A 19,685-nucleotide genomic window follows, 5' to 3' on the forward strand; every position below is an offset into this window, starting at 1 on the left:
TGCTCTTGTTAGAAAACAAGATAGTGGATTGGCCAAAGGGACATGGAAATAATGAGGAAAAGGAAAACTCTACGTGGTCATTCTGTCCTGGGTGCCAAAACCACCATAGTCACATCATAGTCTGTACACACCCCTTCTCTTATTTAAAGGGGTTCTCCGGTGCTTACACATCTTATCCCCTATCCAAAGGATAGGGGATAAGATGCCTGATCGCGGTAGTCCCGCCGCTGGGGACCCCCGTGATCATGCACGCGGCACCCCGTTTGTTATCAGTTCCCGGAGCGTGTTCGCTCCGGGTCTGATTACGGGCGACCACCGGGCCGGCGGCGTGTCACGTCAAGCCTCCGCCCCCGTGTGACGTCACTCTCCGCCCCTCAATGCAAGCCTACGGGAGGGGGCGTAATAGCTATCACACCCCCTCCCGTAGGCTTGCTTTGAGGGGCGGAGCGTGACGTCACACGCCGCCGGCCCGGTGGTCGCCCATAATCAGACCCGGAGCGAACACGCTCCAGGGACTGATTACAAACGGGGTCCCGCATGCATGATCACGGGCATCCCCAGCGGCGGGACTCCCGCGATCAGGCATCTTATCCCCTATCCTTTGGATAGGGGATAAGATGTGTAAGCACCGGATAACCCCTATAAGGACCCTATAAGAACCCCTAAGATCAGTATAGGAATTTCTTACCACATGCCTGTGCTGCAACTTTTTGAAGCCATCACTATTCAGAGTTACATTGTCGGAGCCATTGTCAGACCATAGATTATATCTCTTTTTGTAGCCTTTTTGCTACCTGAGGGAAAAAACGTAAATGGTCCCAGTTCATCTCCTCCTCATCACCATCCTCCTGCTAGGAACGCAAGAACCGAGTCATTGCACAAAAACCAAAGTTCAACAACATCATTTTATTGTGATCCGCCACCCCAATAAAGCAAAACTTTTGGTCAATAAAACGGTTTGACGAACACAGATTCAGAATGCGATTACAGTAAAGCAATTCACATGGCCACGGAAAGCAACAGAACATGCTATTAATGATGACGTTCCTTCTGGACGGACTGAATCAAATGCATCAACCACAAAAGTGCTTCAGATGAACGATCTAGGAATATCGGGCCAGACTCGACATTAGGCACGGTTGTAGAATTGCATTGGGGTTCTATTACATTACAATTGAACATGGGAGTGGACAGCACGATGGCAGGGAATGTACACATGGTGGAATGTTCTCTGCAGTCAGCTGACGGATCGGGGGTGACCTAACTAATAGTGGTGTATGGGAAAAATATGGGCTTTAAAGGGGTACTCCGCCCCGGGACATCTTATCCCTTATGTGAAGGACCCCCACAATCTGTGCAGCACCCGGCATTCATTTAGAACGCTGGGTGTGGGCGGCGGGAGTTGTGACGTCACGGCCACACCCCTCATGATGTCACGCCCCCTCCCATAGACTTGTATTGAGGGGGCGTGACGTGACATCATGAGGAGTGTGGCTGTGACGTTCCGACCCCCACCACCAACTCCAAGCGTTCGGAACAAAATGTTCTGAACGCTGGGGCAGTGGAGTACCCCTTTTAAGGACATCCCCCCCCCTTACATGTTTGATTTCTCATTCTTATGCTTGAAGAACCTAGACCAGTCTGTGCAGCCTAGAGAGGCAGTCTCCTATATAGCAGATACATCTTGCTGTGACCACTTCTGTACATGTCATGTGGTCATTGCGTGATCTTACATGCCGGTTGCATGATGTTTCTCTGCCGCCATTGTTTGTCAGTGACTAATGCAGCTTAGGATATTCTCTGACTGTAATACATATGAGCCATTGTATCTCCAGCCACAGTAATAAGCAATAGACCGATCATCACATCTAGGCATTTTTGTGTACACAGGCACAATGCCCATCAATGTAAGAATATTTTCACACACATTTGCGCACAACATCCATTGTTGAAAAGTCTTTCCCTGATTTTTTATTTTTATTTGATGTGGATCATATGAAGATTGGAGGGGACTTTGACCATCCTATATCCTAATGTGGTAGTTCCACAGATATAGGGCTGATATACAGATGTGGGTGGTTTCACATAATCTCAATTTAAAAAATAAAGAGACAAATTATCTGGATATGACTCTATACAAGATTATATTTTTCAACCATAATCCTTGTCTAAAACTACTTGCTTGGTCCTAGAGCCTTGGATCATGGGAGGACCTATACTTGGATGTATTGTATGGAACCATTGATATTGGTGGATGTCCGATGCTTCTAATAGATTCCTAAAGTCTTCAAGAGCCATGAGTTAGGATACCATGACTTCTATTTGATCTCTACTGTGATTTTTGTAAGATATTTTTGTTAGGTGATGGCAACCTCCCTAAATGTATCCAAAGAAAAAGGGCTTGACTAAATTAGAAAAATCCTTTAAAAAACGATTGATCATCCTGATGGAACATTATGTGGTTGACTCTAGACTATTATTACTACCACATGAGGTCTTCAAAGAAGAGAAAACAGAAGAAGTCATGGGAAAAAGGTCTCTACTTGCCCCTCGTCCATTTGATATTCAACAGAATGATTAAGATGGGTCATGCATGTTAAAGGGGTATTCCGCCTCTAAACATCTTATCCCCTATCCAAAGAATAGAGAATAAGATGTTTGATCGCTGGCGATCTCGGCTGCGGCACCCCAGACATCCAGTGCGCGGAGCAAACTTCGCTCCGTGCCGGATGACTGGCAATGTGGGGTGGAAGTTCATGATATCACGGCCATGCCCCCTCAATGCAAGTCTATGGGAGGGGCGTGACGGCCTTCACAGCCCCTCCCATAGACTTGCATTGAGGGGCGTGACCGTGATGCCACGAGCCTCTGGAGCGGAACCCGACTAAATAAAGATCAGACATCTTATGCCCTATCCTTTGGATATGGGATAAGATGTCTAGGGGCGGAGTACCCTTTTAAGGACTGGATTACATTGGAATGATCCCACATCAGATCTCACTCGCTCTGGTGTAAGAGATATATTGGCATTGTACTACAGTGTTGACGTGCACAACCCCCACCCCTGGCCTTAGATATCAACGTTGCCAAAAAAGTGTCACAATTTAGTGCAAAGCCTTCTTTTTTAAGACATTATTAAAAAGCTCTCCAGCAATATTCTTGAAAAAGGAGGATATTGCCTTTTAATTCTTTTATCTTGACATTAGAATCTAAAAACCTTCTCACGGAGAAGACAATAAATACATTACAAATTCCCATATACATACATAGTCATCCATAAAAATTCACATTTGTTAAAAGCTTAGCTAGACACATAGACATTCATTATCTATGAGACAAAACTGGTTTGTCCGTGAATAGAGTCGGGAGTCTTACAATTGATCGTCTTATCTCCTCTAGAGCAGCCACCAATGGTGAAGCTGATCTTCGAAAGTGCCAATGAAATATTCAGCTGTGTCTACCAGAAGGATTTTGGTGGAAACCACTGTCTTCGCACCATATCTGGTCTCCTGTTTGTCAAGCACCATCAGATTTCTGATGACACGTACCACATTTTGGAGAGAAGTTCCCACAACGACACCGTGTTTTTTGACGTGACATTGTGTCTCGGTCACCCCACAGTTACCAAGATCATGTGCAATGTAGACGACTTGAAGTTTCTATATACATTTTTCTGATACATTCAATGTCTCATCAGGAAAAGTGACGTGAAGTGGGTTCTCCTTGGATGTGGTGCCGTTCTGCATAACGCGTCTAGGCTGAGTCTCATTTACGAGCAGTACTTGCTCAGATTCTGGACCCTGAGAAGAAACTGACTGGTCAGAACCATGTAACGTCCTGTCTGGAGCTCCCGGGAGGTTTATAGCCATAGTAGACCTTGGTAAAACTGTGCTGCTTCTAAAGCTGCCATCGCTTAGTTCAAGGGGGTAGAGTAAAGTCTGGGAAGTGGAACTAACTTCTCTGAGCTCTCTGGATACAAAGGAAGGAGAATGACTTGAAAGGACCGAGGAGGCTCTTCTTCCATCGGTGCAGTTGAAGCTTCCTGTAGAGTGCGGCCTCCTGCCACTGCCGATCCTACAAAAGAGACACTTGATCTTTTCGATGACTTTGCTAAGTACAGTCTTTCTCAGGAGGATATAAATCCACGGATCAAGGATGGGGTTCACCGATGCAATTCTGATGGCTTTCAGATCCAGGTTGTTTGCCATGTCCTTCTCTACTGGTGGTTGATAAAGCTGGTTGACGAAAACTCGAACCTGCAAGAGAAAGAAGAAAGACACACATGAGTTCCTGCTGGGCGATGTAGAAGGTTTCCAGTCGTAGATTATTGAAATCAGATGGAAAAGGAGCTGAAAGAACATGTAGGAAGATGCATGCTTTCAAATTCGCCCTTGAAGTATGAAAGAACTTTATCTTTAGATCACCAACAATATACCACACGACAGACGTAAAGACTCAACATACAACATGTCTACATCCTGGCAACTCTATGAGGATTCTTGTAGCATATTGATTGGCATGATGCATGACCATGTGCTTGGATGAGCTTATTTGCCATAGACAAAACACACCATTGAGTCTTTACAGCTGGAACAATATCACCTTTTTTTAAACCAAGGGGAAATTTTGTCTGAAACCTAAATATAGATGAATGGAATAGGCTGCCGGCTAAGAAATACCAGACGAAGGTTCTTGTACCAATCAGCCGCAAATTACATCTGTGGTGGAGTGAAGAAGTTTAGTAGAACTATGTACATCTTGGGGCGCGCGTGAGGAGAAGTTCATACTTTGGAAGGATTCAAAACTTTAAAGAAGTACTCCTATGGAAAAAAATAAATTTCATGTCAACTGGCTCCAGAAAGTTAAACAGATTTGTAAATTACTTCTATTAAAAAATCTTAATCCTTCCAGTACTTTTCATCTGCTTTATGCTCCACAGAAAGTTGTGTAGTTATTCCCAGTCTGACCACAGTGCTCTCTGCTGACACCTCTGTCCATATCAGGAAATTTCTAGAGTAGAAGCAAATCCACATAGAAAACCTCTCCTGTAAATAAACAGTTATACAAAAAAGAAAACCTCTCCTGCTCTGGACAGTCCCTCACATGGACAGAGGTGTCAGCAGAGAGCACTGTGATCAGACTGGAAAGAACTACTCAACTTCCTCTGAAGCATACAGCAGCTGATAAGTACTGGAAGGATTAAGATTTTTAAATGGAAGTCATTTACAAATCTGTATCACTTTCTGGCACCAGTTGATTTAAAATAAATTGTTTTCCACCGGAGTACCCCTTTAAGGACGATCTTTTCTGGATCATATTGACTAATAAGGTGCTTGTATCTTCTTCCCTGCTGACATTGACCACACTTGTTCCTCGTTCACTGCTGACTGACATTGACCACATATTTATTATATTTACATTACACCAGACTGACTGAATCATCTATTTAGGAAGAACCAACAGTAACATCTGTTTCAACATTCGAGGATGATCAACGACTAAAGTCAACAATGGATTGAACTTGATGGACCCGGGATCCTCATTGAGAGACTCAACTATTGACTTTGTCGACCAAGGAGGTTTTTATGCCAAATGAGATAAGAAATGGAGATGTGAATACCTTCAGGCCAAGTGTGGACATTCCTGTCACACCACTTGTTTATTCTATGAGAAGATGGCGATCCGGAGCCTTCCTTATTATCTCACCTACCGATGCTTCTTTAGCTGCTTTAACCAACAGATATTGAACCAGCAGTTTTCGTGAAAAAAAACTAGTTAAAGGTGTACTCCGCCCCTTGACATGTTATCCCCTATACAAAGGATGGGGGATAACATGTCTGATCGCGGGGAGGGGGACCCCCCACGATCTCCGCATCGGATGACTGGGGTGCCATGGCGGAGATTGTGGGGGTCCCCAGCGGGCGTGCCAAAGGATAGGGGATAACATGTCTAGCAGTGGAGTACCCTTTAAGGTGCCTTGTTAAGGGACAATAACTGCAAAGTGGATAAAGGGTATGGAAACATTTACTGTTCTACTTGAACTTGTCCAGTTTTGTTGCTTGGGTGCCATTTTTAAAATTTAAAGGGTTGCTCCACCATAGAAAATCTATGGGGCCCCATCGGGGGGGAGGGGGATTTGTCAAAACCTGTCCAGAGGACTAGTTGTCCAGTTGCCCATAGCAACCAATCAGATCGCTTCTTTCATTTTTCAGAGGCCTTTTCAAAGATGAAAGAACAATCTAATTGGTTGCTATGGGCAACTGGACAACTCTTCCCCTACACGACTTCTGATAATTGACCCTTATATTAATGCAAATACCCTGAAGACTCCTTAGGAACAACTGGGGGGAGATTTATCAAAACCTGTGTAGGGGAAGAGTGGTCCAGTTGCCCATAGCAACCAATCAGATTGCTTCTTTCATTTCTCACAGGCTCTGACTGGTTGCTATGGGAAACTGCACCACTCTTCCTCTGCGCAGGTTTTGATAAATTTCCCTAAACTATGTCCATCTTCTTCACCAATGTTAGCATGCATCTAAAATTTTAAAAAATGTACATTAACAAGATTGGACCGTTTTGTGTATACAGCACCTGCGCAGACCTTTATGGTTACAGACTATAAAACACACCCTGGGGGGAGATTAATCCAAACCTGTCCAGAGGAAAAGTTGCTGAGTTGCCCCTAGCAACCAATCAGATCACTGCTTTCATTTTTGAAAAGGCCTCTGAAAAATGAAAGTAGCGATCTGATTGGTTGCTATGGGCAACCCAGCAACTTTTCTGGTAGATTTTGATAAGTCGCCCCGCTGTGTCGCCCCATCTGCGGTCCACTCTGCCCTCTTTACAGAGGATAGAAGAGGTGCTGAGAAGGTGACGTTTATCTAATCGTTAACCATATAGACTCATAGGGTCCGCATCGGAGCTGTATACACAAAACGACAGGAGATTTTTCATCGTTATTTTGGTATTTATGCATTTTAGATGGATTTAAGCAATAAAAAAATAAAAATAAAAATTGTTGCAAAACTGTTCAGGGAGACAACAGCCAATGGCTGCCATTTGCCACAGCGACCAACAGGTGGCAGCGCCTGCAAATTCTTGTGTGCAGTGACAATTGGAGCCGTATTGTGTTACACGCGGTCTCAGCCGGGCCGCGCCGTTCTCCAAATCCTGATTCGTGTGTGAGGCTGCTTTCACGCTATAAAGTTCTTCCGTTTTAAAAGAGCAATTATGATGTTCCGTTATGAGAACTCTTAAAAACGGCCATTACAAAATCCCATCCCATCTGAAAATTCTGCGGCCTCCCTCAAGTTATTTACTATCTTGCAGTCCTATGTAAGGCTGCTTTCACATTATAAAGTTCTTCCGTTTTTAAAGAGCCGTTATAATGTTCCGTTATGAAAACCCTTACAAAATCCCATACGGCCGTTACAAAATCCCATTAAAGTCTATGGGATTTTTACATTATCCGTTTTAACCCGTCATAGCCCGTTATTAATAACGGACGTTATATACCGTTATATACCGTTTTTTCTCCCGTTACAAATAACGTCCGTTATTCATAACGGGCTATGACGGGTTAAAACGGATAATGTCAAAATCCCATAGACTTTAATGGGATTTTGTAAGGGTTTTCATAACGGAACATTATAACGGAACTTTATAGTGTGAAAGCAGCCTAACATGGGACTGCAAGATAGGAAATAACCTGAGGGAGGCGGCGAAATTTTCGACGCCAAATTCAGGAATGAAATGGGAAAGTTGAAGGATCTACTGGATCTACGCCATGGCTGCGACAGGCAGCTTATATGTTGGGGGGAGGAGTTCCCCTTTAATTCATAGCCCAGCAGTTATAGTAGCTGACAAATTCAGCTCTGCTATATCTGTAATGCTATTTAACCTTGACATAGAGATCAATGGCTTCTACAGATCTATCTTTCTGGATCAGGGTTTCCCAACCCAGGTGCCTCCAGCTGTTGCAAAACTACAACTCCCAGCATGCCCGGACAGCCAAAGGCTGTCCGGGCATGCTGGGAGTTGTAGTTTTGCAACAGCTGGAGGCACCCGGGTTGGGAAACATTGCTCTGGATCATGACACACTCACTGTAAAGCAGAGTTCCCTAACTTGCAGTGCTCCAGCTGTTGCAAAACTACAACTCTTGTCATGCCCTGACAGTTGCAGGGCTGTCAGGGCATGATGGGTGTTGTAGTACTGCAACAGCTGGAGAGCCGCAGGCTATGGGGGGGGGCTCATGTTGAGATTGGTAGTTTTGCAACAGCTGGAGAGTCGCAGACTGTCGGAGCATGCTGAGAGTTATAGTTTTGCAAATGCCGAAGAGCGATGACTGTCAGGGTAGGCTGGGAGTTGTAGTTCTGCCACAGGTTGCAAAACACAACCTTAAAGGTGACATGCCATAAATATCTGAAATGTGTGACCACAGCCTTAAAGGGGTACTCCGGAGGAAAACTTTTTTTTTTTTTTTTTTTTTAAATCAACTGGTGCTCGAAAGTTAAACAGATTTGTAAATGACTTCTATTTAAAAAATCTTAATCCTTCCAGTACTTATTAGCTGCTAATTACTACAGAGGAACTTCTTTTCCTTTTGGAACACAGAGCTCTCTGCTGACATCATGACCACAGTGCTCTCTGCTGACATCTCTGTCCATTTTAGGAACTGTCCAGAGTAAGAGAAAATCCCCATAGAAAACATATGCTGCTCTGGACAGTTTCTAAAATGGACAGAGATGTCAGCAGAGAGCACTGTGTTCCAAAAAAGAAAAGAAGTTCCTCTGTAGTATTCAGCAGCTAATAAGCTAATAGAAGTAATTTACAAATCTGTTTAACTTTCTGGCACCAGTTGATTAAAAAAAAAGTTTTCCACCGGAGTACCCCTTTAAGGGAGCACCCTACTGGAGTATGAATGGGTGCACAAATGCAGCTATAAAGAATTAAAGGAGAGACCTGAATACTCACTGTATACAGTCTATACATCACATGTGGCTATAGAACAGAAGGGCGGCTCCTGGAAGGGTGAAAGGTCAGTGCCACCTCTCACATCCCTAAAATTCCAAGGAACCTCAAAGATCACAGTTCAAGGGTCTGCAACCTGACATCAAGGGGCTGTTCTGTGACCCCTGCTGATCCCTGCGAGGCTGATGGGTGGGCATTTCCTGTAAGGGGGCCTGGCAGTACCAGGGGATGGAGGCCCAGGAAGCAAGGCGCCTTCCACTGAAGTCTACATAATCGAAATAAGAAATGGCGCGCAATGAAATTAAGAATATCTGATATACAGATGTAGCAGAGCTGACTTTGTGATATGGCACAACTAATAGCGCTTATTATTTACAACTGCAGCTGAACGTTCAACCATTGGAGAGAGTGCAACCAATAAAGGATAAAAGATTAGGTGACCGACCCAGCTCTGCTACATCTGTTAAATCGACTGAGCAACACAGACAAATAATGAAAGCTCCACATCCCCGCGGCTCCACGTATCGCCATGTCACCAGACACTGAACCTTTCATACAAAAAGCGACTTCTACTAAAACATGTAAAAAAAAAGAAATAAAAACGAGATAAAGACGTTACCAGGGCAGACGCATCTCGCATTAAACCCAATTATGCTCGCAGATGCCAGGGGCTCATTTCCAGAAGACGCCGTAAAGGCAGGAAGCGCAAAATTCCAATCTGGTTTCCTTTTTCTGTCATTAAATACACTGAAGACTCCCCCCCCCCCCCCCCCAATCATCATCCCAAATCCATTATATGTGTCTGGCAGGTTTACCAGATGTAGCAGAGACGAGGATGTCATTTGCCACAATATGTTTTCTATGTAGGACTGTAGGTAAAGTGCAGCCATAATGACACAATCAGCTCTGCTATATCTAAAGGAGTGGTGTCCAAACTGTGGACCTCCGGAGGATGCAAAACTACAACTCCCAGCATGCCCGCATCAGGAGCCAAAGGAGCTGCAAAAACCACATGGAAAACTACAGGGGACACAGAACTGGTATTGTGGTGGCTTTGTGGCATTTTTATTTTTCTTAACTTCCCAGGAGTACCCCGGAGTTCTATTGTCTCTCTAGGGCTCTGTAACCTCTGAAGTCTCTCTAGTGCTCTGTAACCTCTGAAGTCTCTCTAGTGCTCTGTAACCTCTGAAGTCTCTCTAGTGCTCTGTAACCTCTGAAGTCTCTCTAGGGCTCTGTAACCTCTGAAGTCTCTCTAGTGCTCTGTAACCTCTAAAGTCTCTCTAGTGCTCTGTAACCTCTGAAGTCTCTCTAGTGCTCTGTAACCTCTGAAGTCTCTCTAGTGCTATGTAACCTCTGAAGTCTCTCTAGTGCTCTGTAACCTCTAAAGTCTCTCTAGTGCTCTGTAACCTCTTAAGTCTCTCTAGTGCTCTGTAACCCTTGTAACCTCTGAAGTCTCTCTAGTGCTCTGTAACCTCTAAAGTCGCTCTAGTGCTCTGTAACCTCTAAAGTCTCTCTAGTGCTCTGTAACCTCTGAAGTCTCTCTAGTGCTCTGTAACCCTTGTAACCTCTGAAGTCTCTCTAGTCCTATGTAACCTCTAAAGTCGCTCTAGTGCTCTGTAACCTCTAAAGTCTCTCTAGTGCTCTGTAACCTCTGAAGTCTCTCTAGTGCTCTGTAACCCTTGTAACCTCTAAAGTCTCTCTAGTGCTCTGTTACCTCTAAAGTCTCTCTAGTGCTCTGTAACCTCTGAAGTCTCTCTAGTGCTCTGTAACCTCTAAAGTCTCTCTAGTGCTCTGTAACCTCTGAAGTCTCTCTAGTGCTCTGTAACCCTTGTAACCTCTGAAGTCTCCCTAGTGCTCTGTAACCTCTGAAGTCTCTCTAGTGCTCTGTAACCTCTAAAGTCTCTCTAGTGCTCTGTAACTTCTGAATTTTCTCTAGTCCACTGTAGTAGAAATGTGCTTCAAACACTTGATCCTGAGGCAAAGGTACACAATACCCTGTAACCTCTGAAATCTCTCTAGTGCCATGTAACCTCCGTGCCAAGCTCTGCCCCACACTCCGGCACTGTCCATAAGTGCCATAGTGCCAGGTTAGTAGAAGATATTCCAATGTGGATTTTTCCCTCCAGATGTCCAGGGCTGTGGTTATAGGTTGTCCTCAGTCCCATCCAGTGTTTTGATGGTTAAACCCAATCACGTGTGGCAATTTTAACCAAAAAACAAATTGACACAGCTGCTCCCTGGTAAACACAATGTTAACAATGTGTCCAAGTCATATGATACGCGGCACAATATGGCGCTTATCACGGAGGCCGCGCTTATCACCGGGCTGAGTTAATATTTGCCCGCGCGGGTGAAATCACTGATTGTCCAGAACAAATAAAATCTACAGGAGGAATTGTCCCTTTTCATGGGGAACTTTCTGCTGTTACTTTAAATAGTAACAGATGTGGACCTATAGGTTCACACCCTGCATGTGAAAACATACCGTCATATGGAGTCATGGGAAGTATCAACCCCACATCCTCCGCTATACAGCTGATGCTGAACCTCATGACCTGCACTTGCTGACTGTGCCACCACTTATGGCGCAGTACCTGAGCCTTGTGGAAACAATCATTCCCAATAACAGTCATTAGAGCACTGTATAGCAGAATTATGTGTGCACTGTCTGGCGGTATTTAGTAAGCTACTGCACAGTATATGATTTTGTACTGTTTTGGGGGTAGCAGCACTATAATGCATTGTAAGAAGATTCCGTTGGGCATAGAACTGTTATTAGAGCACTGTAAGGCGGTATTATTTTATTAAGTACTGTACAGTATACAATTCTGCAGTGTATGGCGGCAGCAGCAGCACTGTTTAGAATGGATTAGATTACTTTATTTATGGAGCTGTTATTAGAGCACTGTATAGCGGTATTATGTGTGGACTGTCTGGCGGTTTTTAGTTAGGCACTGTGCAGTATATTATTTTGCAGCAAATTGTGGTAACACAATATAGCACTGTATTAGATTACTTTATTTATGGAGCTGTTATAAGAGCACTGTATAGCAGTATTATATGGATACTGCCTGGCAGTATTTAGTTAGGTACTGTGCAGTATATTATTTTGAAACATGTTGTGGTAAAACTGTGTAAAACTGTTATGAGATTACTGTATTTAGGGTAATGTATTGCAGTACTATAAGTGCAATGTCTAGGAGTATTTAGTTAGGCACTGTGCAGTATATTATATTGCAGTGTGTTGTGGTAACACTGTATAGCACTGTTTTAAATTACTTTATTTATGGAGCTGTTATTAGAGCACTGTATGACAGTATTGTATATGCACCTTCTGGCAGCATTTAGTTAGGCATTATGAAGCATATTATTTTGGTATATTATATGGTGGTGGTAACACTGTATAGCACTGTTACTAGATTACTATATGGTGGTATTATTCTTGTACTGTCTGGTGGTATTAAGTACCGGACTGTACAGTATATTTCACAGCATATGGTAGTGGTAACTGTTACTAGATTACTATACGGTTGTTTTATTTGTGTACTGTCTGATGGTATTTAGTACAGTATTGTACAGTATATTTTGCAGCATATGGTGGTGGTAACTGTTACTAGATCACTATACTGCGGTATTATTTGTGTACTGTCTGATGGTATTTAGTACAGTACTGTACAGTATATTGTGCAGCATATGGTGGTGGTAACTGTTACTAGATCACTATACTGCGGTATTATTCGTGTACTGTCTGATGGTATTTAGTACAGTATTCTACAGTATATTTTGCAGCATATGGTGGTGGTAACTGTTACTAGATCACTATACTGCGGTATTATTCGTGTACTGTCTGATGGTATTTAGTACAGTATTGTACAGTATATTTTGCAGCATATGGTGGTGGTAACTGTTACTAGATCACTATACTGCGGTATTATTCGTGTACTGTCTGATGGTATTTAGTACAGTACTGTACAGTATATTTTGCAGAGTATGTTGGTGTTTATAAATGGGTATTGTATGACGGTACAATGTATGAAATCTACTCTTTTTTTATGCCGTGCATTTTCCCTATAAAATCCAGGGCAGGGATAGGACGTGAAATAAAAGAAAACTATAACTACGTCTACGGTGCGGGCACATACCCTCCGGCTGTAGGAGATCACAGTCTGGACAGATACCAATCCAACCTGACCGACCGGTCAGGACATAGTCACACCTGATGCCATAGCAGACTGGGTACTACCAGCTTGGATGGGTAGATAAACATACAAAGAAACCCTAACCTCCACATAACAAGACTACTGTATACAGCAAACAAGCAGAACCACAACCCTTCACGTCTGCCATTGTCTAAGTCAGTGGTCGTCAAACTGTGGGCCTCCAGATGTTGCAAAACTACAGCAGCCAACGGCTGTTCGGACATGCTGGGAGTTGTAGTTTTGCAACATCTGGAGAAAATCTGAATATTTCCAAGTTCAGTACTGAAGTCCCAATTGGAACAAATGGGATGTCATGGACATTACTGTAACTGGGTCATGCGAGCACCAGTCTGATTCATCAAATCTTCCAGTGCCCAATGGTCACAACAAGATGTCAGACTCATACGAACTACAGGATGACATCACCACCTACCAGATCCCTCCCAGATCTGTATACTGCTGCTATCTCTATGGGATCAGGGCAGCATTGTAGCTCAGCAGTTAGTACCAAATACAACATCTGCAAAGGAGTTTGTGCTGGTTTCCCAAGCACTCACATTAAAAACATTTTTCAGAGAATTTTTGCGGCGATTTGGGAGATTTGCAGCAAAAATGCAGAATGAAAATGTGTAATAAATGCAGTGTACAGCCTGATCTTCACAAAACTCTATGTAGTGTGAATTGACCTCTACCCACTAATGAGTTCATCTGGGTGACCTCCAGCACTAGCAGCCTGATTAGATCATCAGGTGTAGTGATTAAACACCTGACACTCAGCCAGAGGATCCCTGGGAATTGTAGGCTTTATACAAATTCATGTCCAAAATGGAGCTTATGCCTCATGCAGCATCATCAAAAATAGGTAAACAGAAGGCATATACATGAAGTTCTAGCCCGTTGGCTGTCTGGGCATGCTGGGAGTTGTAGTTTTGCAACAGCTGGAGGCACATTGCTTGGGAAATACCGTTATATAAGCTGAAGTGCAGACGCCCCAGGGCGCGCACAGTTCTGCATTTATTGTTGTCATGGCGCTTAAATATTTTTGTGGTTTATTTTCTGAACCGTCGAGGACTCGAAGACAAAAAATGCTGACGTGACTCACCTTTCGCTCCCTGCCCAAACTCCCCAATGGACGCTTTAATTAATTGTTGCTCTTCGCTCCCGATGCCAATGTCGTCGTAGTCTTTGACCTTTCTGGTTGTTGTTTTTTTTTCTTCGACAAGACCTCCCCACGCCCTACTATCATGAAGTCACCGGTTACAACCCTTGGGGAAGGACCTGGCATGGGTCGTGGTAAATAGAAGGATTTTTGGCATAGGGGAGGAATTCTGTGGCACACAAGTAAGGCGTAACAATGGGATCTACACACAACCAGACACATGCAATGAATGACACCATTGTGCGGCCGGCATGGATGAAATTAGGACTTAAATTCTTTAGGAAATTGCTTCCTAAAGGAAATTCTGCCTCCGGACCCTTACATTAAAAGGGTACTCCGCCCCTATACATCTTATACCCTATCCAAAGGATAGGGGATAAGATGTCTGATTACGGGGGTCCGGCCGCTGGGAGCCCCCCGCGATCTCTGGCTGGCACTGCTGCGTTTTGTAGTGATGTCACGCCATGCCCCCTCCATTCACGTCTATGGGAGGGGGCGTGATGGCTGTGCACCGGATGACTGGGGTGCCACGTCGGAGATCGGCCGGACCCCCATTATCAGACATCTTATCTTCTATCCTCTGGATGTTTAGGGGCGGAATACCCCTTTAAAGTCTATAAATATCTGCTCTAGAAATGACTAGAACGTATCCAGAATGAAAGGATTAAATAACCACTGCAAACTTCCGCGTGCTATAGCAAGTCGGAGGAGCCATGTGCCCGGTTAATATTTTCTAAAAACCTTTTGGGTGCCGTTGACTTTTTTTTTTAAGGATATGGAGCTTTGAAATTCAGTTCACAAATGTAATGCTTATTCCCGCCTGCAGGGGTGCTGCAGGGAAAGTAAACCCTTATTATTATACTGTGGGAAACGCAATGCAGAAGCCTCCCATTGCTTCCTAAGGGATTCTACCGCGCCATTCCCGCTATGGAATTTCGATGATTTTACAAACAGCTTATTTGCAGGAAGGGATTGTCCAATGTGGACAACCCCTTTAAAGGGGTACTCCGGTGGGAAACAATTTTTATTTTAAATCGACTGGTGCCAGACAGTTATACAGATTTGTAAATTACTTCCAGTACTTATCAGCTGCTGTATGCTCCAGAGGAAGTTGGGTAGTTCTTTCCAGTCTGACCACAGTGCTCTCTGCTGACACCTCTGTCCATGTCAAGAACTGTCCAGAGTACAAGCAAATTCCCATAGCAAACCTTTCCTGTTTTGGACAGTTCCTAACATGGACAGAGGTGTCAGCAGAGAGCACTGTAGTCAGACTGGAAAGAAGTACACAAATTCCTCTGGAGCAAAGAGCAGCTGATAAGTACTGGAAGGATGAAAATTTTTAAATAGAAGTAATTTAAAAATCTGTTTAACTTTCTGCCATGAGTTGATTAAAAAAAAAAAAATATTCCACCGGAGTACCCCTTTAAGAGTACGTTCACACAGGCGGATGGTTGACAAGTTTCCCGTTGCGGGTTTGAGTTTCATTAAAGCTTGTCACCCAGTATTCCTAGAATAATTTGGGTTTTAAGGGAACTTTACTAGACCTCTGGTGGTGGGCGCTCCAAATCGACCACATTACACTGATTTGAATGGCAATGGTGTAGTGCTTATTCTCTCCTCTGGGGGCACTGCAGGGACACGGAATACTTCCTGCAAGGTTCCTGGGGAAACTTTTGCATTCAGTGTAGTGTGGACAAGCCCTTTAAAGTTAGGTAGTGTAATGGCAGCCATTAGTGGCTGTCTGGGCATGCTGGGAGTTGTAGTTTTGCAACAGCTGGAGGCACACTGCTTGGAAAACACTGAGGTAATTGGAGGATCATGCAGATTTATGGCTTTGCTACCTGATATGCTCCCTTTTGGCTTTGTCCCAGATACCCTGCCCCATCCTGTGATCTGTAGGAGGTGGAATGAGCTGACGCTGGTGAACCGGCAGGACGAGGAAATCATTTCGGAACAGGTTATTGCCCTCTACCAACAGGAGAAGCCAGTTTGTCTTTCCTCCTGAATAACCCACATACTATAGGCCGGTGTTTCCCAAGTAGGGTGCCTCCAGCTGTTGCAAAACTACAACTCACAGCATGCCCGGACAGCCGAATGCTGTCCGGGCATGCTGGGAGTTTTAGTTTTGCAACAGCTGGAGGCACCCTGGTTGGGAAACACTGATAAAAGTCAAATAGGCACAGATCTTTTGAAGATTTGGGTGAAATATGGCCAACTGCTATCTCTAAAACAGTGTTTCCCAACCAAATTGCCTCCAGCTGTTGTAAAACTACAACTCCCAACATGCCAGGACATCAAAAACTGGTCTGAACACATTGATCCATACGGATCAATAAGGCTGCATTCACATCTCGTTTTTGCAATATGGTTCCCGTATCCGGTTTCAGTGTAAAAACCGTACGGAACCGTATTGCAAACCGTATGTGTAGACATGTCATAGAAAACCGTATGTATAGACATGTCATAGAAAACCATATGTATGGACATGTCATAGAAAACCATATGTATAGACATGTCATAGAAAACCGTATGTATGGACATGTCATAGAAAACCGTATGTATAGACATTTCATAGAAAACCGTATGTATAGACATGTCATAGAAAACCGTATGTATAGACATGTCATAGAAAACCGTATGTACAGACATGTCATAGAAAACCGTATGTATAGACATGTCATAGAAAACCGTATGTACAGACATGTCATAGAAAACCGTATGTATAGACATGTCATAGAAAACCATATGTATAGACATGTCATAGAAAACCGTATGTACAGACATGTCATAGAAAACCGTATGTATAGACATGTCATAGAAAACCGTATGTACAGACATGTCATAGAAAACCGTATGTATAGACATGTCATAGAAAACTGTATGTACAGACATGTCATAGAAAACCGTATGTATAGACATGTCATAGAAAACCGTATGTATAGACATGTCATAGAAAACCGTATGTATAGACATGTCATAGAAAACCATATGTATGGACATGTCATAGAAAACCATATGTATAGACATGTCATAGAAAACCGTATGTATGGACATGTCATAGAAAACCGTATGTATAGACATTTCATAGAAAACCGTATGTATAGACATGTCATAGAAAACCGTATGTATAGACATGTCATAGAAAACCGTATGTACAGACATGTCATAGAAAACCGTATGTATAGACATGTCATAGAAAACCGTATGTACAGACATGTCATAGAAAACCGTATGTATAGACATGTCATAGAAAACCATATGTATAGACATGTCATAGAAAACCGTATGTACAGACATGTCATAGAAAACCGTATGTATAGACATGTCATAGAAAACCGTATGTACAGACATGTCATAGAAAACCGTATGTACAGGCATGTCATAGAAAACTGTATGTACAGACATGTCATAGAAAACCGTATGTATAGACATGTCATAGAAAACCGTATGTATAGACATGTCATAGAAAACCGTATGTATAGACATGACATAGAAAACCGTATGTATAGACATGACATAGAAAACCATATGTATAGACATGTCATAGAAAACTGTATGTACAGACATGTCATAGAAAACCGTATGTATAGACATGTCATAGAAAACCATATGTATGGACATGTCATAGAAAACTGTATGTACAGACATGTCATAGAAAACCGTATGTATAGACATGTCATAGAAAACCGTATGTACAGACATGTCATAGAAAACCGTATGTATAGACATGTCATAGAAAACTGTATGTACAGACATGTCATAGAAAACCGTATGTACAGACATGTCATAGAAAACCGTATGTATAGACATGTCATAGAAAACCGTATGTACAGACATGTCATAGAAAACTGTATGTACAGGCATGTCATAGAAAACCGTATGTATGGACATGTTATAGAAAACCGTATGTACAGACATTTCATAGAAAACCGTATGTATAGACATTTCATAGAAAACCGTATGTATAGACATTTCATAGAAAACCGTATGTATAGACATGTCATAGAAAACCGTATGTATAGACATTTCATAGAAAACCGTATTTATGGACATGTCATAGAAAACCGTATGTATGGACATGTCATAGAAAACCGTATGTAAAGACATGTCATAGAAAACCGTATGTACAGGCATGTCATAGAAAACCGTATGTATAGACATGTCATAGAAAACCGTATGTATAGACATGTCATAGAAAACCGTATGTATAGACATGTCATAGAAAACCATATGTATAGACATGTCATAGAAAACCGTATGTACAGGCATGTCATAGAAAACCGTATTTATGGACATGTCATAGAAAACCGTATGTATAGACATTTCATAGAAAACCGTATTTATGGACATGTCATAGAAAACCGTATGTATAGACATGTCATAGAAAACCGTATGTATAGACATGTCATAGAAAACCGTATGTATAGACATGTCATAGAAAACCATATGTATAGACATTTCATAGAAAACCGTATGTATAGACATGTCATAGAAAACCGTATGTACGGACATGTCATAGAAAACCATATGTATAGACATGACATGCCAACCGTAGCATCCGGTTGTGTACGTTTTGCATCATTTACGGTTTTATCCATTTTTTTCCCCGCAAACAAAACTGTAGTCTACTACGGTTTTATGTCCGGGTAAAAAACCGGATACAACCCGTATACGTTTAAAAAAAAAAAAATGGTGGTCAATGGGAACTGTACAGAACCGTATGTGCGTACAGTGCATAATACAGTTTTGAAATTTGCACATGCGCAGTGCACACCGAAAGTTCTTCCCACAAATAGAACAAGAGGAACTTTAATTAAGGACAAACATAAAACCTTATCCGTTTTTTTCTTTCAAAAAACGTATTAAACTGTATGCAACCATATCCGTTTAAAACCATACAGAGGTATATACGGTTGTATACGGTTCGGTCCGGTTTTGAGACATACGTTTTTTTTTTTTTTTACAAAAATCCTTATATGGGAACCATATTGCGAAAACGAGATGTGAATGCAGCCTAAGGAGGAAGATTTATCAAAACCTGTGGAGAGGCAAAGTTGTCCAGTTGCCCATAGCAACCAATCAGATTGCTTCTTTCATTCTTAACAAGGCCTATGGAAAATGAAAGAAGCAATCTAATTGGTTGCTATGGGCAACTGGGCAACTTTGCCTCTGCACAGGTTTTGATAAATGTCCCCTTAAGTGTCTTTAGTCACCTGTAGCCCTACTATGGGGGTGCACACTCAACGCTGCCATGAATTGGGGCGCAACGGCAGGGTGCATGTAGCAAGTCTGCAACGCGGCCGCCACCGCTGTATTTTTGTGCCCGTGGCTCTAGCTTTGAAGACGTAGCAGAGCC

The 19,685-nt window shown here is 42.8% G+C and overlaps 1 protein-coding gene across 1 annotated transcript in view; it reads right to left on the reverse strand.

The window, feature by feature from the left end:
* Positions 1-894: 894 nt before the first annotated feature.
* Positions 895-19,685, reverse strand: part of PTGER4 (prostaglandin E receptor 4) — a 21,958-nt gene continuing 3,167 nt past the window's right edge. The window contains exon 2 of the mRNA XM_056545998.1: positions 895-4,256. Coding sequence (XP_056401973.1) covers positions 3,660-4,256 — 597 coding nt within the window. The 3' untranslated portion in view covers positions 895-3,659. The remainder of the gene's footprint in view (positions 4,257-19,685) is intronic.

This window comes from Hyla sarda, chromosome 1 (genome assembly GCF_029499605.1).
Source record: "Hyla sarda isolate aHylSar1 chromosome 1, aHylSar1.hap1, whole genome shotgun sequence".
NCBI classification, from domain to species: Eukaryota; Metazoa; Chordata; class Amphibia; order Anura; family Hylidae; genus Hyla; species Hyla sarda.